General features: G+C 37.8%; 3 protein-coding genes across 4 annotated transcripts; all 3 read right to left on the reverse strand.

Annotated features, from left to right (window-relative positions):
* Window positions 1–8,585: 8,585 nt before the first annotated feature.
* LOC110740214 (amino acid permease 8-like) lies at window positions 8,586–10,544 on the reverse strand. Its single transcript, XM_021920694.1, has 6 exons — window positions 10,469–10,544; window positions 9,667–9,900; window positions 9,490–9,583; window positions 9,163–9,380; window positions 8,940–9,079; window positions 8,586–8,831 (listed from the first exon to the last, which is right to left on the reverse strand). Exons 1-6 carry the CDS (start codon window positions 10,542–10,544, stop codon window positions 8,598–8,600), a joined length of 996 nt encoding a protein of 331 aa, XP_021776386.1. The 3' UTR covers window positions 8,586–8,597.
* A 1,049-nt stretch (window positions 10,545–11,593) lies between these two features.
* LOC110740215 (egg cell-secreted protein 1.2-like) lies at window positions 11,594–12,013 on the reverse strand. The gene has a single exon (XM_021920695.1). It carries the CDS (start codon window positions 12,011–12,013, stop codon window positions 11,594–11,596), a length of 420 nt encoding a protein of 139 aa, XP_021776387.1.
* A 480-nt stretch (window positions 12,014–12,493) lies between these two features.
* On the reverse strand, window positions 12,494–17,249 carry LOC110740252 (phosphatidylinositol N-acetylglucosaminyltransferase subunit A-like). 2 transcript variants are annotated; one of them, XM_021920738.1, is made up of 10 exons: window positions 17,093–17,249; window positions 16,885–16,998; window positions 16,297–16,424; window positions 15,370–15,942; window positions 15,029–15,183; window positions 14,102–14,192; window positions 13,784–13,900; window positions 13,589–13,692; window positions 13,001–13,091; window positions 12,494–12,904 (listed from the first exon to the last, which is right to left on the reverse strand). In XM_021920738.1, the coding sequence occupies exons 2-10, from the start codon at window positions 16,886–16,888 to the stop codon at window positions 12,836–12,838; spliced, it is 1,332 nt and encodes a 443-aa protein (XP_021776430.1). In that variant the 5' UTR covers window positions 16,889–16,998; window positions 17,093–17,249; the 3' UTR covers window positions 12,494–12,835. The 2 variants fall into 2 exon arrangements, with proteins under 2 accessions (XP_021776430.1, XP_021776431.1); XM_021920739.1 differs by having other exon boundaries at window positions 16,885–17,016.
* Between the last annotated feature and the right edge of the window lie 10,196 nt (window positions 17,250–27,445).

Below are 27,445 nucleotides of genomic sequence, written 5' to 3' on the forward strand. Positions count from 1 at the left end.
TCATACTCTCAAGCGTGGAACTTAGAATATTTAAATAATATTTTTATTAAAATAAAATAAAAAGAATAAACGTTTTATAAAACCACAAAACCATTGTAATCAATCATTGTATCCAAATTTGGAGGAATAAAATGTAGTGGTCCAAATGGATCTTAGAAAATTCAACTTTTTTTTTTTTTTTTTTGGTTGTTGTTGTTTACAAAAATAAACATTTTATATTTTTATAAAACAACAAAACCATTTTAATCAATCAATGTAACCAATTTTGAAGGGACAAATATAATGTTACATTAAGAGGCCCACTTTTGATAGACTACCTTAGCTAGGACCAAGTGACCAACTCCTTCCAAATTCCATGGTCTTGAAAGATCTATCAAATATAATGTTACATTAAGAGGCCCACTTTTGATAGACTACCTTAGCTAGGACCAAGTGACCAACCCCTTCCAAATTCCATGGTCTTCAAAGATCTATCAAAAAAAATTTATCATATGCTAAGCATAAAGTTGGTATAGTGGACTAGTACTCATGCCTTAGTCGAAAATTATTTCATTCCTTGTAGGATCTATTCAATTTGCCCTTTTCTTGCTTCTTTTTTTATCTACTTTATCTTTTCTGCTACTTTTATGCCACATTTATTAGTAAGTCACATGTTCGCATTACTTTTGAGTTTCTCATCATTTCATCGTTTTCCTATTACAAAAAAGTATAAATGAATGATTAATTTTCACCCCGGATGTTTAGGAGGTTACAAAAAGACATTGATGATATTGACGACACGAGTATATGTTAATCCGTACTCAATTATTAAAGCCTATCAATAGACTTTACAAGATGGAAAATTTTATACAAACAATATTTAATATTTATGTTCATTTATTAAGAGAGATCAATTGCAATTTGGAAATTACAAACAAGCTATATTATGAAATAAAGAAAGTAATATTCAAATTAGCAACAACAACCAAAGAATTGATTGTGATAAGTTAGGGTATAGTCTTGAGAGAAGACTATATTAACTTCTTGTTTACCTTTCTTTCAAAATAAAATTAAAAAAATAAAATAAAAACTAAAGAGTTGATTGAAATTTAAATTGTCTTGCAAAACAAGAAAATATTACTATCAATAGAGGTGTCAAAACCACACCCGATCTGACCCGATTCGAAATCGACCCGAAAAATATCCAATTCAAATTTGGACTCGCGTGGACATATTAATTAAGCATGACTCAACTTTAAAAATTGACCCGACCTGATCCGACCTTATCAGGCCCGATCCAATTATCCGAATTAACACCTCTAATCAAGATTTAAGGGTGTTTCCGACGGAATTTTGCCGTCGAAAATGGCCTGTTTTCTAGTAGTGAGATCAAAATTTCATTATGTAAATAACAATTAGATAACTATAGCGAAAGTTCATTTCTTTTGAAGTAGCATTATCTTACAAACCCTCATCATTAATCAAACACCTAAAAAAGATATAACAAGAAAACCTTAACCCAAAAAAAACTCAAGCATTTTTTTTAATTTTTATTTTTTTGACCAAAAAAAAAAAAAAAAAAAAAAAAAAAAAAAAAAAGAGGTTATACTTTGTATTTAATATTCAACAAAGCTAAGTGAATCAAATGAAAGTCAAACACATTCAAACAAAGCATTTTGAACTAAATAAATTTAACTTTTAATTGTTTTAAAGATTAGCTAAACAAGATTACGTCAGCGAAAGAAGAAAAATAGGATTGTGGGAATTTTTGATGATCAGGGCTCGTGGATGTCATCGAAGGCTAATATGAATACGGTGATCATTGATTATTTTGGTAGCCTCTTTGCTACTACTGGAATGCCAAGTAATATGGATGAGGCTCTAGTGGGTATTGAAAGAGTTGTTTCGGATGAAATGGGAGATATTCTTGATATGGAGCCGACGGCGGAGGAAATAAAAGATGCTTTGTTTCAAATGCACCCAAATAAAGCCCCGGGTCTGGATGGTATGCATGCTTTGTTTTTCCAGAAATTTTTGGGAATTATTGGAGGTGATGTCGTTAGCTTTGTGAAAGCTTGGTGGGGGGGAGAAATCGACCTTTTAGAGGTAAACAAGACTTGCATTGTTCTCATTCCGAAATTAAATGTGATGATCCTAAACACATGTCTGAATTTAGGCCTATTAGTTTATGCAATGTGATCTATAAGATTATATCTAAAACTCTTGCAAATTAAATAAGCTAAAGCCCATGCTTGGTTCTATTATTTCAGAAAATCAAAGTGCTTTTGTGCCGAAGCGTTTGAAAACTGATAATGCGTTGGTTACCTTTGAATTTTTTCATTCTATGCCCAAATTGATAAGGGTGAGGAGCGTGATGGTTCTGTGGCTCTAAAGCTTGATATGAGCAAGGCTTACAAAAGGGTGGAGTGGGTGTTTATTGAGAAGGTGTGATGCAAATAGGGTTCCAGGTAGCGTGGATTAATCGTATAATGCAATGCTTAACGAGTGTCTCTCTCATTTAAGTATAACGGTAGCATTACAGGGTGTCTTAATCCTTCTCGGGGGCTCCGTCAGGGGGATCCAATCTCTCTGTATTTGTTTCTGATTTGTGCCGAAGCTTTCTCTACTCTGATTTCTAAAGCTGCTTCGGAAAAGTTGATTCATGGGCTCGTGTTTTTAGGGGTGCTCTGAGGGTGTTACACCTTTTCTTTGCGGATGATAGCATTTTATTTGCCAGAGCTAGTTTGCAAGAATGCTCTAAAATAGCTAATATAATTAGTATATATGAAAGAGCTTCCGGTCAGAAAGTCGATCTAAGCAAGACGGAAGTAGCTTTTAGCAAATGTGTGGATCCGGAGAGAAGATAGGTGATTGTTGAGACTCTTGGTGTTAAAGAGGTTGGTAGGCATGAGAAGTATTTGGGGCTCCCTACTATTATTTGGAAATCAAAGAAGGCCATATTTACTTGTCTCAAGGAGCGTATTTGGAAGAAATTGCACGGGTGGAAGAAAAAATTGTTATCTCGCCCGGGGAAGGAAGTGTTGATAAAAGTCGTGGCCCAAGCTATCCCAACTTATATGATGAGTATTTTCAGAATTCCAGATGGTCTTATTGATGAAATTCAATCAATTTTAGCTCGATTTTGGTGGGGTTTCGATGGATCGAATAGGAAAATTCATTAGCACCGATGGGAGGATCTTTGTCTTCCTAAGTCAATGGGTGGTATGGGTTTTAGGGACTTGAAATGCTTCAATCAAGCCCTCCTTGCAAAACAAGGGTGGCGATTATGTGGTGAAAATAACTCTCTGTTGCAAAGAATTCTTAAGGCGAAATATTTTAAATATTCTGATTTTTGCGGGGCAGCAAGAGGATTTGATCCCAGTTATACATGGAGGAGCATTTGGGGGGGCAAAATCTGTACGTCTTGAAGGTTTAAGGTGGAGAGTGGGGAATGGGGCTAGTATTAGAGCCTGGGAAGATGCTTGGTTAATTGATTGATAATGATTCACATTCTACTCCGACTCCCTAATTACAATGTGACATTGATTTAAGAGTGAATGAGCTTATTGATTTTGACAATAGGTGCTGGTATTCTGAGTTAAGTGCTGATATTTTTATGGAGGAGGATTGCATGGCAATTTTAAATATTCCACTTCCGAATACATGGACAAGAGACATGAAATTTTGGTGGCCTACTAAAGATGGCTTGTTTTCTGTCAAATTTGCGTACTGGCTAGGCAGAATGGGAAATGTGAGAACTTGGGAGTTGTTTCATGGAGATAGGGAGCACGAGCTGTGGAGAGAAGTTTGGAATTTGGGAGGTCCCCCGAAATTAAATCACTTCGTGTGGAGAGCATGTAAAGGTTCGCTGGGGGTGATGGATGTGATGTATGCTCGTCAGATTAGGCCTACAAGTGTGTGCTCGATGTGTGGGGCAGCTAGAGAAACAATACTCCATTCTTTATTTCATTGCAAGTTTGCATAAGCTATATGGCAGCATATTGGGATGCAGCAACTTATTTTGGATGGACCATGTTCTTCTTTCCAAGATTTGTTTTGTTGGTTAATAGGTAAGCTTGACAAGGCAAAGCTTCGTAAGTGCTTGTGCCTTGGGTGGGCTACGTGGCACTGCAAAAATAAGGTAATCTTTGATGGGGCAAATGATGTTAATGGGGTAATGGTTGCTGCGGGTTTTACCAGGCTATGTGAAGAGTATGCTATTTAGAATGCCAAGGTAGGAGGGAGAATTGCTCCTCCAATTTCTTTCTCTAGAGCTGCTTGGTTGCCGCCTAATCGAAACTTCATTAAAGTCAATGTCGATGCTTACGTGCCGAGAGATGTTGGGGTGTGCTTTGGTGCTGTCATTAGGGATGAATGGGGTAAGATTCCGACTGTATCAGCAAGGGAAACAACGTGTCGATGGGGGCCTTCTATGGCCGAAGCTGCTGCTGCAAGATACGGTGTCTAGCTTGCTAGAAATCTGGGCTATGCTAATGTGATCCTTGAATCGGACTCACTTTTTGTTGTTTGTGCTATCAGACAAAGACAAGAAGGGGATGCTCCTTTATTTCTCTTCTATGAGGATATTCATAGGGTGTGTGTTGATTTTGTTAATTTTAGTTGTGTTCATGTTAGACGGACGGGGAATATCGTTGCCCATCTTGCTGCGAGATGGGATACGGGTGATGCTTTTGAATGTATATGTACGAACTCTATCCCCCAATGTTTTATATCTTTGGTGGAGCTTGATTTAATAAATTGATTCTCTCGTGTTTGTCTTTAAAAAAAAAAAAAAAAAAAAAAAAAAAAGGGATTATGTAGTAATTAACCTTAATCCATCACTTTATCCTTAACGGGCCTGGGAGCGTGAGGTGGACTTGGATGAAGCCCAATGAGAATAGCATAGCGGGCCAACAGTTATGGACTATGATAATAATTGCATGACAACAATCTGAGCCCAAAGAGGTTTTTCCGAAAACTAGTACACCTCCTCTGAGCAAAATTGGAGCTTAAACAAGGACTCCCAACAACTCGTCGAATGGCCGGCCAAACTTAATCGAGCCACTAACATGCTCAACTCGATAGGACTTAGATTAACATGTATAGGACGTGCTTTAGTCCTTGTTAAAGAGCATATTGTTAGTACTACCAGTCTACCACTATTTTGGTAAAGAGTCTTAGTGATTGTGCCGTGGTATGTGTTTGTACACGTACGCTCGTGTGTGTGTATCAGTGTATAAGAGAATATAGAGATAGAACCATAGAGGTGAAGAATAATGGAGTGATGAAGGGGTTGATATTTATAGTATGTTTTAATGTTGTCACTTTAGAGTTATAGTTACGTACATAACATAAGGCAGAAGCATAGAAGAGGAAGTGAAGAGGCGTTAACTTAAGTACAACTAGTTCGCATTTTCATCATTTATAAATGTATGTAAATTAACCATGAGAAGATGTAAAATTATTAAAATAACGATAAAACGTTTTGTTTGATTAAATGCAATTGAACTCTCTTAGGCCCTATTCTTTTGAGCTTATGGGCAGGGATCAGCAGAGTAGAGCAGATCAGATTATTATTATTATTATTATTATTATTATTATTATTATTATTATTATTAAATATTAATTATTATTATTATTATTATTATTATTATTATTATTATTATTATTATTATTATTATTATTATTATTATATCTCAAAAATAGATAAAGTCATACAACCTACAAAAAATTAGTGGGAATCCGGGATACAATCTGGGTTCCCACTCCTCTAGCTATAGCAAAACCTATCCAAGTGAAGATATGAGCAGCAGCACGTGCCCCAATATCCTGAGTCTTCAAGAACTTCTGGATCCGCTTCAGCAATGCAACAACCTCCCTTTCTAATTCCCCAAGTGAAGAGAAAGAGAAAGGAAGGAAGCTATATCCAATTGCTTGACAACTGGATTCGTACTTGACTCGCTTCCGATGGGCCGCATCAGCCACAACTCGTCCAAGAACAAAGTCAGATAGCCCACACTGTGTCAAAGGAGAAGACCCTGTCAAGTCAACACAAACATCGCGACCACGATCCCAGGAATAAGTAACACATCTGCAGGTCTGAGGGTCCTATCATTCCCTCTAGACAACCCAATGTCCACCTCCTTTCTAGCTGAAATCCCTGACCAATGACAAACATCAACAAGGGTATCCCGAACAACATTATGCCGATGTTTAATCCCCACAATGCCAGCACAAGACACCGCATGACACCGAAAATATCCCCAGTCTAAACCCTTGAACAAGAAGAGCATGGCGTCATGATAGAGAACAATGGAACACCCAACCAGTAGCACAGCACACATCGGTAAGTCTTAGCGTTCATCGTCTGGACCAACCCCAAAATAGGGATCGCCCGAAGCCAAGTAGAGGTGTGGTCTCCCTGCTGTGATTTCCACAATGCTGATTATTGAGGAGTTAAAGAATAGGCGGATTCTGCAGAAGCGGTAACCTTTGTGAAATATATATCTGCCAATTTCTTCATGAGTTTTTGGGCAGCGACCTCACTAGGATTACTCACGATGTCAGACTCCACAGTTCCATTAAAAAAACGCAACGCATCCGTAAAGGCTCGTCTAAGACTAACAATGTCAGCATGCCGTAGAAGCTGTGTCTGTAACCCATCAGACTGTAATCGAGAAGCATGAAGAGCATAATGACGAACATCACCTGCGGCATAAACACAAGCCCTCCAAAAGCAAATGATAAGGTGGCAAGCCGCTACTACCAATCGCCAAACCCAGGCCCCAAAGCAGTAACAATACGCTCCAAGGAAGATCGAAGAGCCCCGTCGAATATACGCTGAGCAGCCTCAAAAGTACTTGGAGGACAAGTACGCAATGCAAAACAGAGTTTAGAAACTCCGGTATATGCCCTAAGTAACAACAGCTCACACCGAGGATCATCCAGCATAGCAACCTTATTCATAAGCGCAATTGTCTTGGTCACCCTCTACATCACTAGCTCACCACTAAAACCAGAATCAGAACTAGCGGGACCACCAAGCAACTTAACACCACGCAAAGGTCGAGCAATATTAGGTGGAAAGACACCCACAAGTGTGCTTCGAGGGTCTTCTGTAGGCCAGAAAACTTCAATTTTTTCCACGTTAAGATATAGCCCAGAACGAGGCCCTTCCTCCATAATCAACTGCAAAACCTTCCCACCACCAACGTGTCCCCAATAACAGTGTCGTCATCCAAATACCAAGTCTGAAGACATACATCAAAAGTGTCTCTCATTTAACACACCAGGGGTTGTAAAACCAAAGTAAAAAGCAAAGGACCAAGGGGATCACCCTGCTGCACCCCCTAAGACGGCCATAAGGTTTGGTCCCCATAATACAATCTGGCTAGATTAGAATAACATAATTCAACCCATCACGAAATACCTGGACAACGGCGACGAACCTCACGTAACATGAACAAGCGATCAACTAGATTGAAGTCATTTTGAAAATCAACCAACAACGTAGAAAGACCAACATCAGAACCATGGTCCTCAATCAACCGATTCACTGCATGAAGAATTGCCTCGCCACTCGAAGAAACCCCAACACCAAATTGAAGACCAACAAAGTAACTTCCTAAAAACTGGCCAACCATAACGGCACCCACCTTCGAAATCAGACACCGCCAAACAGTACCCATAACAATAGGATGAATACCACCATCGGGCATTATTATTATTATTATTATTATTATTATTATTAATTATTATTTTTAAGCAGAGCAGAGCTTAACAAAGCACAGCAGAACAGTTCAAAAGAACTGGGCCTTAGACTGGTTATGACCTATGTTGATTGTCATGTCCATATTGTAACTTGGCTAATTACGTACGAGCATGGATAACGTCATGTATTTTTTTTAAAGTTAAGAAAAATAATACATTAGATAGTCTGGATAATGTCATATATAGAGTTAGGTTTGAGTATCAATAATTAAATGGTAAAGGCGTATAGTAGATACAAGACTTGTTATAACTTCGAAAAAACCAAGTTTATTACTTGGTAATTTATACTTTATATTGAAAAGGCTTGGACGTACGAAGACCTTGGCTAACCCCCTGGATAGACCCAGCAGCAGCAGCCAAGGAAACAAGCAAGCAGAGGAAATTAAGAAGTTGTAGCATACACCACTTCATTGACCGTCGTTTGATCTTTCTTTGAGCAATGTGCATCTCCACTGGGAAATATACGGTCAGTGGCCAAAACCCGATTGATCCAAGCAATGCGAGGAAGTCATTGAAGAAGGGCATTGCCATTGCTAATGTAGTTGCTAACACCACAAACATGGTTCTTGCAGTTAGCCTAAGTAAGTTTAGGCTTAGCACCGTTTTGTTGCCAATTTTGATGGGGTACTCTGAGTTGACAAACATTGAGTTGGGCCATTTCTTCTGGGCCGATGACTCGATCAATAAGTATACAGGCTGAGTAAATACCTGACCCATTATAGAAAATTTCGAATCATAATGCAATCGTGCATATGTATGGTGCACCCGAGAGTATCATTTCTCAATTAAATACACAATTACTATATGGAAGTGACCTGTATCACTTATAACCGCAATTAATTATTGTTTTATACCTGATATGCGCCCGCTAAATGAATAACGATGAAGATGTTGGCCAAGTCTACTAACCAAAAAGGCTCATAAAACCCGAATCCAGTTAACATGTTACCAGGTGCATCATTCCCAAATGCAGCATAGCCTAAGGTACCACACATCATGTAAAATGTTGTGGTTGTGAACACTGATATTGCATTGGCCTTCTTCATTACCTTATTCTCTGGTGGTTCCGATTTGAGCGTGTCCTAAGGTCATATCACAGACTTTAGTAAGTCATTGTGATTATTGTGCATAATCAGAAAAAATGGACATAAGTTTTCATTGAAATATAGGTTTGATGCACAAAAATTCACCTGTATTTCGACAAGGACTGCAGAGAAACTGTATGTAAACGCGATATCTCCAAGGGCTCTACATGTCCTCCATACTTTATCAGCAACTGTTACATCTAAGCCTACCTCCACTCCAGTTAAAGTTGTACTCCCTCCTTTGCCTACACAGTCAAATTAATGACATCACTCACTGAAATTTCAATCAGCTATTAACTCTTTGCGCTATTAAAAGTAGAATAATTACCTGAGATGATCCTGGCAAGAGCAAGTCCAATGCCTATTGAGGAATACCCAAAAGACATAATCGCGGCAATAGTTGACAAATATGTGAGCTTATGAAAGTTAGGAATTTGTGACAAAAATATCTCAAATATTCCCAAACCAATCATATAAGGATTATTGCTAAACTTGCAAGAAGCAGAATGGCCTTTTGTGTGGAAGCAGTTAGACTTGTGCACTGCCCTGCAAAATTTTCGACAATGAACATAAATTTGCAAGCTTTATGCAATTATAAACACTTTTAATGTGCATTCAAAAACTGTGAGATGGAACTCAGAATAGATGGACTTACACCATGCTTATCGATGCACTAATCGTGTAACCAATTACCATTCCACTTAAGTTGGCATATTGCACTATCCCACAAGCAATGCAGTTTACTCTGCCTAATGATAAAAAACTTAAGGTCAGGAGAATTATTTGATGAACTAAGGACGTACGTGCTATAACTTGTGTAGATGGATGGTACCTAAATTGGCGCGAACCTCTTCCATATATGAATGATTTCTTTTTCCAGTGACAGGGTCAGGGAATCTGTAACAATCAGCTAGGAGATTTGAAGTATAATACGTGATGAACGAAAACGTTACTAGTGTCACGAGTCCCCCTGCCCATCCAAGCTGTGCCGTGCCCCATGCTAGTGAAAGAACTCCAGTTCCTATGATTGATGTTATAATGTGTGCACTTGCTGTCCATACAGTCCCTGCAAAATTATCATTCAACAATGACTTTGAAATTAAATAGCTATATCAAAATGTGCGACTTTGATAACCTAGTTAGCCCTAAGTAATTTTGCATCTTCAACCAAACAACACTCCAATTCCTAGGAAACAAATATACCATACATGAGAAAAAAAATTCATTTTTGAAAATTTTACTTCTGAAATTCAACCACATTTTTTTACAAGGTACTACATTTAGAATTTCCATGGACTACTAATCGGTCGTATGTACCACTGCAATATTACCCGCTAATGCCAAAATTGCCAATATAATTATGTTATCTCTTTTTCTTTTCTTTCTTTTTTTTTTCAAGCATTACAGATACTAGATTCATTGCTCCCCAAACCCATTATGAGCTTACAACAACAACAACAACAATAACAACGACGACAAAGCCTTATTCCGTAAAGGGTATGGTCAAGCTTACTATATTGAGATCATACATACCTGATTCATTCAAGGAGAAGGACCTTAAATCCAAATCAAATAATAAATAGAGGGGAAAAAAAAGAAAAGAAAAAAAAAGTACTACCAGTTCTTGAGCTTGCCATCATCATCAAATTGTTGATCTTCATCACCATTAGAAAACTTGTAATCAACAGCATCTTCTTTGCTGCCTCTCATTTTAGATTTCGGAAATCAACCTAGCAAGCTTGCTGAGAATCTAAAAATGGTGAGGAACTCAACATGCACGTAATTTTGAGGCTAAAAATTCGTTCCATGCTATTAGACATCGACCTAATAAGAAAATCTATGTATTTTATAAAACAATAAAATCATATTAATCAATCATTGTACTAGTATACAAATTTGGAGAGACAAGTTTGAAATGACTACCTAGTACAGTACCTACCCCTTCCAAATTTCTTTGTCTTTAAGATTATCAAACACAGTTGAATTGTTAATTTTCATAATTTAAGCACAAATTTGGTGGTAGACTAGTAGTGTACTAGTAATCTTGTCTTATTCAATAGATTAATTATTTCATACTTTGAAGGATCTGTTGAATATCCCCTTTTCTTGCCTTCTCTTTTCAATCACACTTTTCTTTTGCTTTTAGATTTGTTTTCGCTTATTATTTGTATTACTTTAATGCCACTTTTGTAAATTAAGCATTCACATTACTTTTGATTGTCTCATCTTTTTCCAATTATGGAAATGTGAACATTGCTTACAATTATATGTTCAAGAAGTTGCGAAAGACAATGATACATATAATATACGATATTTAATTTTAAATACAAAGTCCCCCCTCAAAAGACTTACTTCGTATTATTCAAGGTATGTAGCTTGAATATAATCCACTAAGGGAACAACTATACAAGAACTACTTTAGAGTAATGAGAGAGATTAATTGCAATTTCGAAATAACAAGAATGAAATAATATGAAATAAATAATACTCAAACAAAAAAAAAAAAAATAACTATAAGAGTTTGATTGAAACTTTCAAAGACTGAAGCAAAACAAGAACAATTATGATCAAGAAGATCAAAATTTTATTAAGCAAATAACTAAGGTAATTTCTTTTTAAGTAGCCTTACCTAACACACCCTCATCTTCAGTCACCTAAAAAAGAAACACCTACCCAAAAAGGTTTCAGACACTTTGAACCAAACACAAACTAATTATCAAAGATTAACTAAACATGATTAATTAATCTTAATCCATCACTCAGTACTTAACGGGCCCGGGAGCGTGAGGTGGGCTTGGTGGTTTTGGGCTTGGATTATTCTCCTCAGCATCACAATAACCCTTAAGAATATCACCTTCCTCTGCAGTAAAGCCCAATGAGCCTAGCATAGCGGGCCAACAATCCTGGACTATGATAATAATTGCATGACAACAATCTGAGCCCAAATAGGTTTTCCCATCATAGAAAAACTGGAACACCTCCCCTGAGCAAGATTGGAGCTTGAACAAGGACTCCCAGCAGCTTGTCGAGTGGCCAGCCAAGTTTAGTCGAGCCACTAACGTGCTCGACTCAGTAGGACTAAGATCAACAAGTATAGGACGTGCTTTGGTGGCTGTTAAAGAGCATATTATAGTGAATACTACCACAATTGTGGTGAGGATTCTTAGGGACTGTGCCATGGTATGTGTTTGTGCAAGCGCCCTCGTGTATTTGTACGTGTGAGAGAAGATAGAGAAAGATGTGAAGAATAATGGAGTGAAGGGGTTGGTATTTAAAGGGTGTTTTAAGGTAGTCAGTTTAGTATTGCAGTTACGTGAGCATGGAAGAGGAAGTGAAGAGGTGTTGATTAAATTGCAATTAAATCATATTTCCATATAAATGTATGTAGTTAACCATGAGAAGATGGAAATATTTTTGTGAAAATGAAACGTTTGATTTGATTAAATGCAACTGAACTCTCAACCAGAGTAATTGTCGTGTCAATATTGTACCTTGGCTAATTTGATTTAGTGCAAGTCTGTAATTTGTTTTAACTTTAAAAATCAAGTTTTTTACTTCGTATATTTTAGCTAAAAAGATTTTTTTTATCAAATATATATACTAGAAAAAAAATAAATAAATAAAAATACACCTGAAGAATTTATAGTTCATGAACTATCTTCAAGAGATGAAAAATATGTATCTATAAATCCTTGAAACTTGACAAAATGAAACACTGTGGTTTTTGGTAAAATCATCAGTTAAATTACTTACATTGCGCCTAAGGACATACAAAGTATAGAGTATTAACCACAAAACTGTTAGAGAAAGTAAAAGAAAAATTAGGATGTCTAATATCTATATAAAGTTGGAAACTACAAAGTACAAACGCCTACAGGTGGACTTCTTTGCATTGTGCTGTATTTGAAATTTGCTGTAGATTGACAGACGTGAGCTTTCAGCGATGAGCTAGTGATGAATTATGTACAGATTACACATTCCATGTTTCTGTTCTAAGTAGATTACTCTGATATATAATCCAGCTGATGAGATAATTGAACATCTGGAGCCTCCTCAATCTCCTCGTCAGGCTGAAAGCAAAATGTGGTGATATGAAAAGACTATAATATCAAAGATAATGTCAAAACAATCAAAATTCCAATACAATGTTGGAGTTGAGTAAATACCTGCCATAGTTTCAACAGACACCAAAAAAGATGATTGATAATCATAACCAAGCAGAAAAGCTTGCCTGCCCATGCACCACAAGCAAGGTACCTGTTTAATTTTAAATCGATCATAAGAAAAACAATCGATACACTTAACTTTATCTTGCAATCTGCCAAAAGGACTCTAAGGATAGCAGACCGAAATGATCCCAAAGAAAGAAAGAAAAAAAAAAGGGTGAACCTGTAACAGGAGAAAAAAAAAAGAAGAAAAAAAAGGGATACATCGACATTAATTGGGTTCAGGAAAATGCATTTGTAACATCTGATCATTTCTTTAGTCAAGCATAGAGGGCTAGGGAAAAACTACAGGTGCAATCACAACAGACTTTGATGTCCAAATTAAGAAGATGCAGCACTCTTTCATCTAAGTTCCCACCATGCAAATGATGACTTTCTGCTCTCTTTTGTTATAATTTTTTAAAATAGACTGAATTAACAGCATAGAATTCAAACATCAAAGAGATACTGAGCACACCAGTCAGTAATGTCTTTCAATGGTTTAGTTTACATGCTACCTTTGAAGCATGCATTTTCATCAAGCATTACCTTGAAAGCCGTTCAAGAAGATTTTGATCAGCACACTTCAGAGCCCGTTCATAGACTCTCTCTGTTCTCTTAGCAACATCATGCCAACTATATAGCCTTTTCATCTAGCAGCAACAGGAAATAATGACATCAGCAGAGAGAAAAGAAGGGACCGGGGGGAGGAGGGGGGAACTAATATAATTATATTGTACTCACTCGAAGGTGCATAACTTGCGGATCAATGTTAGGGAGCATGGTTATCGCCTTTCCAACAGCTTGCACCATAACTCTAGGGTCTGGTTCTGCAAGTACGATCATGTCATCTGGCAAAACCTAATAAGTGAAAAAGAAAATTTAGCATGGGTAATGAAAACATGAATCATACATCCATACCCTAGTATTTAGTCAACACAAATATATCTCTTCAAAGTAGAAAATTTTGTTTTATTTACAGACAAAGGCTGGTTAAAAGGCAAGAATGATAAACATGAGGGGAGATGCAGATTGATGCATAAAAAAACTCATAAAACTTGCCTCAGGGACACCTCCTACACGTGTGCTGACTGTTAACAATCCACAACTAGCTGCTTCCAATATAGCTATGCAAAATGCTTCAGTTAAAGAGCTATCCAGAAGTTCAGAGCAGAGAAATCAGATGGCGGAAAACAATAAGACAACAATGGATGTTAGACCATCAGGAGGGTCAAAACAACTGCAGAAGAGAAAAGAAAAGAGGAAGCTTCAAATCTTAAGCATTAGGTCTCATTTGCTTCAAAAACCACATTATCGCAAACAAATGGAATGAAATAAACAAAGTTCCTCATTGATTGACGTTTACTCTGGTGAATCAATCCAACACGTTACTTAGAAACAAGTTATTGGCTAAAAAGGGTAATTTCAACTAATCTTGCAAATTAATCATATACTTAAGGTATTAGGAACACCTAAGTTCAACCACTTCCGAAATTCTACAATCAAATTAGAAGAATAACTCAAATTGTAAGCGCTCAATTATTTACTTCCATAATATGTAGATTACCAAATGAAATACTCGTTTCAGCCTCAGAAACCCATGAAGAGTAAGCGAATATTTTCCTCAGCAAGCAACTCATCAAGTGTAGCTAAGGTAGACAAGTTTAATCAACTGTAGTCCAAAGCTTTTGAAAGAGAGACAACTGCCATCTATCTACTCATGATTTCTCATATTAACCTCAAATGTAAATTTTTAAGCCATTTGAAAGCCAGTCTCCATTTGTTAAATGAAATCAAGCAACAATTGAAATGTTTGATTCATCCCAAATATAAGAAAACCAGCTGTTAGAAAAAGTCCTGAAAATGAGAGGCCGTCAAGAAATTTAACACTTCCTCAAATTCAAAATAGAGTCTAGAGGTACAAAAGCAAGTAAATCCTCTAACAAAGTGAAATTTTCTCACCCTCTGATTCTAAAGGAGACGAGCTACCTGTTCAAGAAAATATGTCCAGATATTAACACAGATCGAACTTGAGAATGAGGAACGGCACCCAACATTTCAACCCTATCTTGAAGAGAATGTTTTTCTCGCATCTCTTCTAACCGTACTCTTTTCGGGCCATCACCTCCAACAATGAAACGAACCTGAGATGATCAGTTGACAACAATTGTTAATAGTAAAAATCAAAGATGTAAAGCAAATGAATTATGTAACTAAAATCTATGCATGAAAAAAATTTCAAACCAATTTTGAATTGAGATAAGTTCTGACCTAGGAGGACAAACACTAATACTAATTCCAAAACATATAAAAAATTTCATATTACTAACATTGGGATGTAGACGACAAACTTCAGGAATGACTTCAACAAGCAAATCTGCACCTTTTCGGTATACCAATCTACTTATCACAACAATGACAATTTGGTCTCTTGAAAGTCGTTCGGGTGCAGGCTTAAACATAGCAGTGTCAACAGCATTTGGTACCACATATACCTTTTCAGCAGGAATTCCTGACCTTAGCACTGTATTTTCCTTGCTTGTATGGGAGACACAAATTGCTTTAGTTGCATCTGCCAAGGTAAATTGTAGGACTTTGTTCATGTGTATACTACCAACATCAGCAAAGCCGTACAAGGAGTGATCAGTAAAAACAACTTTGTATCCCATAGTACGTGCATGCATTAGAGCTTCATGGCAGAAAGTTGAGAAGGCTTGATGTCCATGGACCAATGAAATCTTCTCTCGGACAAAAATAGTTCTCATAATAGGAAGTGTACCAGAGAACGTGGGTAATACACTCTGCATGAATAAAGGCTTCCATGGAACATAATAAACCTTCAGGCCATTCGTCATATATCTCACCCCAGAGCGATTTCCATATGAGTGAGTCAAAACTACAACCTACAAATTTTCCAAAAACCATCAAAATTGTTTTGTCACACACCAGTAAAAAAATATCATCACAATCCTATCAACAAACTACGCCAACTTAAACCTTCAATAGTTTCCCATCCAAAAGATATATAACATCAACAGTTCACCAATTAGCATAAAATTGGGGCCAACATAAAATAAAACAATCCACAAATCAGGAACAGTAAAGCAAATGATAATCTCTTCTCGATACTCTCCCTACTAACAATCTTGCATAAAGTAAGCAAAATGAGCGCGATATCCAAGAATTTCACTACTTTCATATGACTACTCTACCAGCAAAACTGATAAAAAAACCACAAACAATAACGCTTCACTTACCTTGTGACCAAGTTTAAGCAAACACTGGGATAGGTAATAAATGTGACTTTCAACTCCCCCAAAATTTGGGTAGAAAAAATCTGACACCATCAAGATTCTATGCTTACATTTTTTCCCCATTGAACGATCTGCAATGCAAGCAGACAAGATATGAAAAAATACACTACTTTCCTGAGTATCAGAGAAAGAACCCAACTATAGGAATGTGTAAAGCAGTATAATCGACTTCGAAAACCGAAATATTCAATATAATGAACACTACTCAGATGCTATCAAGTTGCAACAAAAACTGCAATTAGCTAAGAACTGAGAATAAGAATGTGTAAATTGGTAAAATTCAGAAATCCATAACAATGAGAATCTAAAAGTTGCAACAGATACTGCAATTACTAAAAACTGAGACACCATCTGATTTTCTCTTCCATCAACATTAAAAATCCACATTCAATTAATTACCCAATTCAAAATAAATACTGGAAATTGAACTTATAAAATGAAAATTTAAAATTTGCTTCCAATAAGTAAAGGTCTGATCAAAATTAGAATAAATTTGAGAATCCCAATTGGAAACAAGATGATCAAACTTACCCATTTGATAGTAAATCAATGCTGGCGATTTTCGAGGTGAAGACTGCTAAATTTGAGCTATAGAATTGGCAGTATAACTGGAAATTGCATGAAAACTAATCCCAGATGAAGAAACTGAAAATTTGCAAATTACTGCGAAAAATTAATTGTGAAATGCATAATCGAAAATTCATATAAAAAGCATGATATTCAAAATACAATTAATCACCTTGTTCTTGTTCTCCAATGTTAGCATCTCAGCATTCTCACGCACTCTCATCCGACATTTTCTCTCTCTTCAAGTAAGAAAATAATTAGGATTAGATATGAGGGCTTGGCAAATGACATTAGTACCCCCAACATCTTGTGTTGAAAGACTAGCGCATGCGTATCCCTGGAGGGATTTTTTTTTAAGCTAAGAAAAATAAACATTAAAAAGTCCTCCTAAATCCTGACGCAAAAAATTCCTAATGTAAGCGCCTTGAGGTGCTTGGCAAGATTGTCAAAACTTGTATTTTCTCCTATAATGTTACTCATAATAAGAAAAAAGAGAAAAGAAACAAAGCTAATCGGGATTGAAAAAAAAATTCACTTTTAAAATTTTAGAGTAAATAAACACAAGATATTAAGCCAAGTTCCATTATGAGATATTGGTGCCGTAAAAGTGAACATTCACCCTTTAGTTTTATTTAGTATATCAAATTGACCAGTACATGATTTTAGAATGGTGAGTTGAATGGAATAAAATATTATGTACGTGGGGCTTGTTGAAAAATTTTAAAATTAACTACTGAAAAGAAGTTGTGGGGTAATAAGTAACTAGTAAGGGATGTAAAAGGAGAGAATTAATAATGAAAAAACGTGCGTGAGACCATATAATGAGAGATATAATAAAATTCCGAGCTTAGATGAGCATGTCTGTACTTTGTACGGCTAGCAATTAATTTCTAGGTGATATACAACCTCCGTGTTTTTTTTTTTTTTTTTTGGTTATTGTTGTTGAAGAATGTGAGTGGGTGTAAGATAAGGTAAGAAAGAGAATGTAAAAAAGTGGGCTTGTGTAAGAAAAAAGTAAATTAAGTAATTGCTTGATATTTAAAATAAAAACCTTGAAAAACATAGGAATGATTTAAATAATTTCTATAATGAGTTGGAATAAGAAAAAAAATCTATAATCTCGATTTTTTTTTCTTTTTTTTTATTCTTTTTTTACTTATACATTTATAACAATTTGTTATCATTATTGAAACATTAAAAATAATGTTATATTGTAAGAGTGGTTAAGTTAGTTGACAAATTAGGTTAGGGTGTTACAAGTCACCTAAATTCTGCATATTGATCAGAATCAGATGAGCTAGAGGTTGAGCTAATGGAAGACATTGTATTTATTTGAAATCTTGGATTTTTTTTTTGGTGTGGTTGTGGATAGATCCTTTATTAAGTATATATAGCAATGAACCAGAAATATGAATGACTATTTAATGCATTAAAACAAATTAAACTACTGAAAATGGAGCATGCATGACTATTGAATGATCGATATTTCAATGCATTAACACTATACTATGAATGAATATTCAATGCATTAAAACAAAATACTGACTAGTTTATAATGAATGACTAGTCAATGTAAAAAGACAACATCCTGAAATGGTACATGCGTGACTACTATTGTAATTATGACTAGTCAATGCATGATAAGACAAGTACTTGATAAGTTGATATGGGACAGGTATGACTCCTAAATGACAATTCAATGCATGCTAAAGCAATGTCATGAAATTTCAAAAAATTAAATAAAATAAAATTAGAGACACATAAATTACGTAACACGGTAATAAAACAAACTTTAATACAAACCTCTTTTTTTTGTGAATCGCTAAACATCGCCCGCAAATTACCATATAAAGCCCACAAATATGACTTGGTGTGACTTTATTGCCCTTTTCCTTTTAAAAAAAACAATCTCTACTTCTCTCTAAAAAAAATAAGAAAATCTACCTCTCTTAAAAAAAATAATTACGACAATGTCGAGGCGGCAAGGGAAAGAGGTGGCGGCGGCGACGGCGGAGGAAAGGCGGCGACCTGGTGGCAAGGTAATTATTTAATTATTTTTTTTTAAAAAAAAAAAAGGGCGACAGTGGCGCGTGGTGGGGCGTCAGGTCCGGCAGCCACCGCCGGTGGCGTGGCGTCTGGCTTGGAAGCCCAGCCACCGGACAGGCGTCCAAATCAGAAGCCAGCCCATTGGTTGTGGCGTCCAGATCTGGCGCCTGTGCCTATGGGTGGGCGTCCAGTTCAGGCGCCTTCCCATTGGCTACGGCTGCCGGAGCTGGCGCCACCGCCAGTGGGTGGGCGTCCTGGCCAGGCGCCCGACCCCTTTTTTTTTTTTTTTTTTTGTTTTTGTTTTTGTTTTTTTTTTGTTTTTTGTTTTTTTTGTTTTTGTTTTTTTTTTTATTTTATTTATTTTGCAAAATCAGAAATTTAGTTTTATTTAAAATAATTTTGTTTTATGTGTAATTTTTTTTTGTTAATGTGTTTTATTTTTTTTTAACTATTTATCAACTTTATGTGTTTTTTTTTTATAAATCGTGTATATTTTATTTTTATAAAATCAGATTTTTTTTTTGTGTTTATGTTTTATTTTTTTTATGTTTGATGTTTAAACATTTTTTATGCCTTAATTGATGTAGTATGTGGAAATTGTTTGTGTAAATGTGTAATTGTTTTTTTATTTAAAATGTGTAATACATTAGGGTATTATGTGTGTATTTGTGTATGTGTAATATATTTGTTTTTTATTTTTTATGTTTAATTATTTGAAATAATTTTTATTTTTTTTGGAAATCATAAATTTTGTAATATATTAGGGTATTATGTGTGTATTTGTGTATGCCGTATAATATTTTCCTATGTTTAATTAGTTGAAATAATTTGAAATTTTTGTTTTGTGTCCTATTTATTTATTATGTCTTTGATTTTTTATAATCTTTATTAATTTTATGTTTATAAACATGACGATATGTTGGAAGTGTTGGTATTTTGTATATTTATATATTTTTAAATTTTTTGTAGAATTCACTGGGTCGTCATGGTGCGGGGAAGAATGTAGAGCTTCTTAGTAGAAGCTATTCAGTGGAGAGGTCGGGGCATAGACATGTTAGATCCCGTGGTATTTCGGCCTCGACTCGTAGAGAACGGATCCACCGTTGGGATGAGGATGACGGTGATGATGATGATGCTGAGGAGGGTGACCAGGAGGAGGACGCATATGAGGATGAGGATGTGGACGATGGAAGTGGACCGTATGATGATTACGGTCCATTCAGTCAGAGGGTTGATGACATGTACGAGACACATATGGTGGAGGTGCGTAAGGGTAGGGGTGGTAGGTTTGTTAGTAGATCTGGCACATCATCTGCGTCCACTGTATCTGGGGCAAGCAGGAAACAGTCAAGGGTCGTTAATAATTCTTGGGTTGTTAGGAGTGAGGTGCCCAGTGGGCCAGTTGACGGGAGTGTGATTCCTAGCTTTCTAGGACACATAGCTGCCCGTATTTGGGAGGACCAAGAGAGGCCTTCAGTTACGGGGTTGTTGAAATGTCATACCCGGGAAAAGACTTGTAGCTTTTTGCGTACATGGGCTGAGGCTTGGCCGGCGGAGAGCGAGATGTTCGAGCGACTGGAGGGCACTGGGGTGAATCACGTTCCTGCCACCATGCACGATAAGATTGACAGTACGTTGATCACGGCTTTCGTTGAGCGATGGCAGCCGGATACAAACTCTTTCCACCTTCCGTTCGGTGAGATGACGATCATGTTACATGACGTCGAGGCCATTCTGGGGATTCGTGTTGAGGGTAAACGGCTTTGTGCTGTGGCTGATGCGGATCAGGCAGATTTGCTGGCGGAGTTGTTGGCGGTGGACAGGGCTGCACTATACACCGAGGCGCTTGGTGTTTGGGAACACGGCGGTGTGAAGATCGCATCCGTGTTGCAGCGGTGTTTGTACCCCAATGCACGTAGAACGCAAGACGCACAGCTGGCTGCTTATGTTTTTCTACTCCTCGGATGTACCTTGTTTCCGGATAAGAGCGGCGGAAACAAGCTCAGGCCACGCGACATAGTAGAGGTGTGTGACCCTGACAGTGTAGGGCAGTTTTCTTGGGGATCGGCTACGTTAGCGTATTTGTATCGCCAACTAGGATTTGCGAGTCGGGCTGACGCGACAGGTATCACTGGGTGTCTGACTTTATTGCAGACCTGGATATACGAGTACTTTCCTGCATTGCGACCACATCGTGACCCGGTTCCTATTGATGAGGGGATGTCGCGTGCTTGTGCGTGGAGTCCGCGCTCGGAGAAGAAGTCCGTTGACCACCTCCGATCGATACGGTTATTGCTTTACAGGCTGTCCCCCTTAGAGGTAACGTTTATAAATTATTTCTACATTTTATTATATGCACTTATTATATTCATGTTATTAAATTTTAAAACTATGTACAGGTGAACTGGATGCCTTTCGGCCCGAACCCTAGTGTTAGGGTACCCAGGACCCTGTACACGGGACTCATTCAGTATCGTGAGATCGTCGAGGCGTACATGCCCCAGCGTTGTCTTCGCCAGCTTGGATTTGTCCAAGTTGTCCCTCCTCCCCCGGCATGCCCGATGAAGGCGGTCCGACCTGCATCGTCGAGGGACTACGTCGTGCAATGGCCAAATATCATGATTGGGACATGGGACCAGTTTCCGATGGTGGCCCGCTTATGGACTGCGGAGTTGCAGAGGCCGCCTTCTGGGGTTCCTCCCATGTGTGACCACTACTACATGGAATGGTTCAACCGGTATTTGCACCCGAGGTTGATCTCAGATCTCGACCACAGCGATGATGATTATATGCCACCGCCTACTGCCATGGAAGCGGTATGTCTCATAAAATATTTATCGTTGTTTTTTAATTAAGTTTTATATGTTGTTATTGTATTTCATGTTTTATTTTTTGTTGTATGCAGTGGATGGGAAAGATAATGCAGGACGTACAGAAACTCTCTCTGGAGAAGGACAGATTGAGTGCAACAGTGAGAGCTGTTGTTGATAGTCTGGAACAGACCCTTGCGCATTGGGAGTCGGCGGCGAGGAGGGATTACTGATGGTTTTGTCATTTTATTTATAGAGCACTTTAAATATTATCGTTTCAATTTATTAAATTGGACATTATGTTTTAAGTTTGTAACATTTTAGATTGTTCTTTTAGCTTTCAACTTTGACATATTATCATTGCTGTTTTTAAATTTTGACATAACCGTTCGTGGATCCGCGCAACTTACCCATGCAACATATAGAATGCAGTAAGCAATACAATATAAAAAATTAATGTTCTCATTAAAAAAGCAACGTACAAATAAGGTTACATAGGAAGAATGTAAACATGAAAAACTAAAATGTAGCTAGGGTGTTCCATTCGTGGATCCGGTCATGATATAGCGCATCCCAACCCTCTACGCTCGCTGTGCGAATGGTGTACCACCGAGGTATAATCGGTGGCACTGGAAAATCGGATGACATGTCTAGTCGGATGAAATGTCTGTATGACGACCCAAGAAACGCAATAGCTACCTCTCTGACCGGTGTGGTGACAGTCTCACGCGAACGCCAAGGGAGAACCGTGGTACAAGGATAATAAGCTTGAGTATGCAATCCCAGCCCGAAATGCATGACTGCGCACTTGTAAATGTTTGCAACGGCAAACAGATCTAGGGGCGCGTCAAAATAATGATTTTGAGCGCAAGGTCCACCTCCCCACCGGATACGCCGCAGAGCGCCATCCAAGTCATCCTGGTACACATGACGATAAACATTTCGGTTAGAGGCAATTTCGCTGTACATCAACTGACGCACCAAACCGTAGTTGTCTTCGCCCATTTGAAAAACATCACCCACGACCCGGAATCCGCAGTTACCATCTCCGACTACATCATTCCACCCTTCCAAGTACGGCATGATGATGTTAAGTATCCTGTCCTTGTATGGAAACTGATCAACATCGTTTCTTCCTATTCACCATATAATTAAACACAGTTAAGAAGGCAGGAGTAACCTTATAAACAATGTGCAATGTAAAAAACCAAAACGTACCAGTTCTCAGGGGCATATTCACAGACAATGAAGATTGACTACGACTAGATGACGATGTCCGACCACGAGCACGACCACGACCAAGACCACGGATATATTCAACCGCACTCCAGTTCTGCCGTTGCCGACCTCGAGGACGGTCAACTCCTTCAGGTTCCTCAAAATCTAAGGTAGACATGTGGAACATGTCATGAAGTACATGAGTAGCGTCACGAATAATAGAAGGATGACTGGAGGACACTCGGTCGTACATCGAACGAAACTGCTCCAACTCCTCCTGTTCACGGTCGGCCGTTTGAGTATCTTCATGCTCACCAATAACGAGCGTCCGCCAGAATGAATGAACCTGATCAACATGTAACGACGCCCTTTCTTCTGTAATAACGCGGTGAATGGTGCATGCGCAAGGTAATCCATAAGTTACTGAAATAGCACACCCGCATCGAGCATACACTTCGTCAGCCAAGTCCCTCATCCTGTTCAGCTAAGTGAGAATCAACCCCAAGCAGTAGTGCGACACAAGACCATGGAGAATCTTAAATATGAAATGGCTATACATCGTACCATGTCGTCGTCTGGAGTCCTCTAGAGAGTTCCTGATGCCATTCTTCTGAGTTTCAATTGACTTGTTAAGTCTATCGAACAGTGTATCCAAAGCAGCGGTCGATGAATCAATCCAGTCCTTGGTAGCTCTATGAGCGCTCTCAACTCTACATGTTGTAGTGTTCCCGAAATGAAGTACCTGGTTTGTCCAATATTTGACAAACTTTTCCCTGTGAGAGACCCATTGCTGCATCTCATAGTCCACCAGTGCCGGACACCACTGGTACGAATCCCTGAAGTTAGCCAATTCTCGCTCGTACGCTTCCTCTGTGGTAGCCTGTAGGATCTTCCGCCACTTACCATTCACCAATCTCTCTGCCATTTCCAAATTCTTGTTGAAAAGGTTGTAGGCTTTCACTTTCACGCAGTTGTTGATGTGCCATGTGCACAATAAGTGCTTCAATTCTGGAAACAGCTCTGCTATGGGGGCAAAGAGACCTCCCTCACAGTCACTGACGATGGCTGCTGGATGAACATTAGGCCCGATGTAGTATCTCAGCTTCTCCAAGACCCAATAATAACTTGGAGCCGTCTCATCCTTGATGATTGCATGACCAATCAGAAAGTTCTGGTTCGTTGGAGTCATCCCCATGATCTCAACCAGTGGGAACTTGTACTTGTTTGTCTTGTACGTTGAGTCGATCAAAATCACAAATTGCCAAGACTTGATCATATCAGCACAATCAGGATGCACAAGGAAAAGATGAGTCACCTCCGCTATATCTTCATCAGAATCAAACCAGAACAGGTAACCACGTGATTGTGCCTGGTGTAGCAGCTGCTGTATAGGGGTCCTTCCCTCTGACCGTTCAAACCTGAGTTGTTGTCTGACGTTGTAGATGTGTCTTCGGTTTGGATGGTCTTCTGGAAATTTCTCTAACACAGATGCTAATATTTTAGCAGGCTTGACTTTAGCATCACTCATTTCTTTCACAACTAGTTTCGCAGCAGGACTTAAGCCGCTCAGCTGTCGATGACCCTCTTCATATACTATCATCTCATGGTTGTGATACCCCTATTTAGAGTAACCAATCACTTCCCAACCGTCACGACTCCGTAGTTGTCGAACCTTTACTCTGAACTCACACCCACAACCTTTCCGCTTTGTATCAAACCGAGTGGCTGTACGAAAATCTATTTCTTCTCTTTTGCGATAACGGTCACATCTCAAAATGCGATCCATTCTACCATCCCGTTGAGATTTATGAGTTACTACTACCAAGCAAATTCCAGATGCAATTGCAACCTATTTTGCCCAATCAATCGCTTGTTGAGCTTCTTCGAATGGACCATCATGTCCAAATATCCCACTGTAATCATTTCCGTCTCCACCATAATCCTGCATCAATTATATATTATAACAAATACATTTAACGGATAATACATTTAATTTCTATATTTACACAGAATTAACACAAAAAAAAACATAATTATGTATAATATTATTCATACACATACACATGCAAATTTTAAACACAATCATTTATAAAAGTCACATAAACAATTAAATATTTTGGTATACATTAACACAAATCTACTCACTACATACATAAAAACATTAAATTATTAAACATAATTTAAAAAAAACACCGTTTTGAATTTTCAATTTGAATTAAATTAAAAAAAAAAAAAACCATTTCCAATTTTTTTAATACAATTTCGAATTGTCAAACTTAATTTAAAAAAAAAACCTTTCTCAACAATCAAACTTAATTTTTAAAAAAACCCAATTCGAATTTTCAAACTTAATTTAAAAAAATACCATTTCGAATTTTCAAACTTAATTTTAAAAAAACCTATTTCGAATTTTCAAAATTAATTTTAAAAAAACCCATTTCGAATTTTTAAAAAAAATCATTTTCAATTTTTTTAAAAAAAAATAAATAAAAATAAATAAAAAACAACAACTAAATCAAAAAAGAAAAAAAAAAAAATAGGGTGGCGTCTGCCAGGGCCGCCACAGCCACTGGACTGGCGCCTGGCACGGCCGCCTCAGCCAATGGAGTGGCGCTTGGCCAGGACGCCTGTCTGGTGGTCTGGGCGTCTGGGCTGGACGCCGGTGTGGTGGTTCTGGCGTCTGGCTTGGACGTCCATGCTACGGTAAGGGCGTCCATCCTAGGCGCCGGAGCCACTCCTACGATAAACCGTGAATTTTAACGGTGACTTACCTCATTTTCTGTCGATGACGACGTACCTCCGGCGTCCCCCGCATCTCCGGCCTGCCCTCCGGTCTCCCCCGGCGAGCCAGTACGGCTCCAAATTTTTTAAATCGAAATATGTTCAATTTTAGAAAATGGGCATAATTGTCATACCAAGTCATATTTGTGGGCTTTATATGGTAATTTGCGGGCGATGTTTAACAAATCCCTTTTTTTTTACAAGAACTTAAATACAAACTTAATACAACATTACAATAGCAAACAATAGCAAAATAAATTATTAAACGTAAACTTAACACAGCATTGAAATACAACAACATTAATTAAACTTAAACTTAAACTTAAAATATAATCGTACCCGAAAATAAAACATTACACTTAAAACTAGTGTTTATTAACTTATACCTTTCGACCACACACTTGTTGGATTAAATCTTCATTGCATGCCTCTTCAGCAGGGGTCAGCGGTGTAATCTTGGCTAAAAAAAGCTTGTAGCAGATCAAAATTCATCATCCTCTCTTGTAATTCAACTTGTTTTTGTTTTCTCTTTTCCTTTTCATTGTCAAGTTCCAACCTCTGTTGTTTCAGAATCGTCTCCCTTTCTCTAATTTCAGTACACGCCTTCATTTGTTCACCACTGGTAAAAAATGCACTCTCAGAAGCCACCGCTTTACCCCTACGCTTAGCCTTTGCTTTTTCTACACCGTCGAGTCGTGTTGGACCTCCTGATGAAAATCCTTCATTAGGGACTTCATCCGCAACTTCAGCCCTAGACCTCTTCCCACTTCCACTACTATCTTCCTCGTCATCAACACCACAAGCCTTTCTTTCCTCCTTTGACAAAGCCCATCTTAGCTTTGTCCTCCACTTTGGATCATCCTTAACCATTTCAACTCCGTGAGGAAAAGTAAAATTGTGACTAATAGAGATATGAAACAACTTGGATGCATTTTTAATTCGGTCAGCTTCATTGTAACCACTTCAACTTTCCGAAAGTTTACCCGCTTCCTCATAGCAAGATTTCCACTATAGTATATCTACTGCCATTCCTCTCCAGTGCGACTCCAAACTCTTCAAAGCTCTTGGCAGGATTATATGTGCCTTCTCCGCTTGAGCTTTGTTATATGCCTCATGTACTTTTCGCCAAAACTCAGATGCTTTTTGGTTCGTACCAACAATTCCACATTCACTTATTTTTAAATACAAACCAATTAGAGTTTCATCCTCTGCAACTGACCAAATGCGACTTGCTTTAGCGAGTGGAATTCTTGGAGTGGTTGGAGGGTATTGAGGTGTCTCCAGGACATTTTCTTCTTGGCTGTCAGAATATTGAGAGTTGCTTCCTTGATAAACTGGAGGTGTTTGTTGTTCATAGTAAGTGTTTTCATGTTGATTTTCTACTGGTGTTTGTTGTGGTAAACGATTTTGTAAAGATGTGTTTCCTAATCTTTGTATGTAGGAAAAGTTGAAATTGGGGAGTGGTGAGGAAGTCATCACCTAAATCAGCAAAGTATTGAGAAATTTGAGAGAAATTAGAGCATGCACAATGGTGGGGATTCATGAATCCCCTTAATTCTTCTCTCTCATTCTCTCCTTTTGACACATCATTTCTCTTTCTTCCACATCATTTTCCACTATCTCCATCCTCTTCCGCTTCCTCTTTCTTTATTTTTTCCCACAACAAAGGG

The sequence above is a fragment of the Chenopodium quinoa genome, unplaced genomic scaffold (assembly GCF_001683475.1).
Source record: "Chenopodium quinoa cultivar QQ74 unplaced genomic scaffold, ASM168347v1, whole genome shotgun sequence".
NCBI lineage: Eukaryota > Viridiplantae > Streptophyta > Magnoliopsida > Caryophyllales > Amaranthaceae > Chenopodium > Chenopodium quinoa.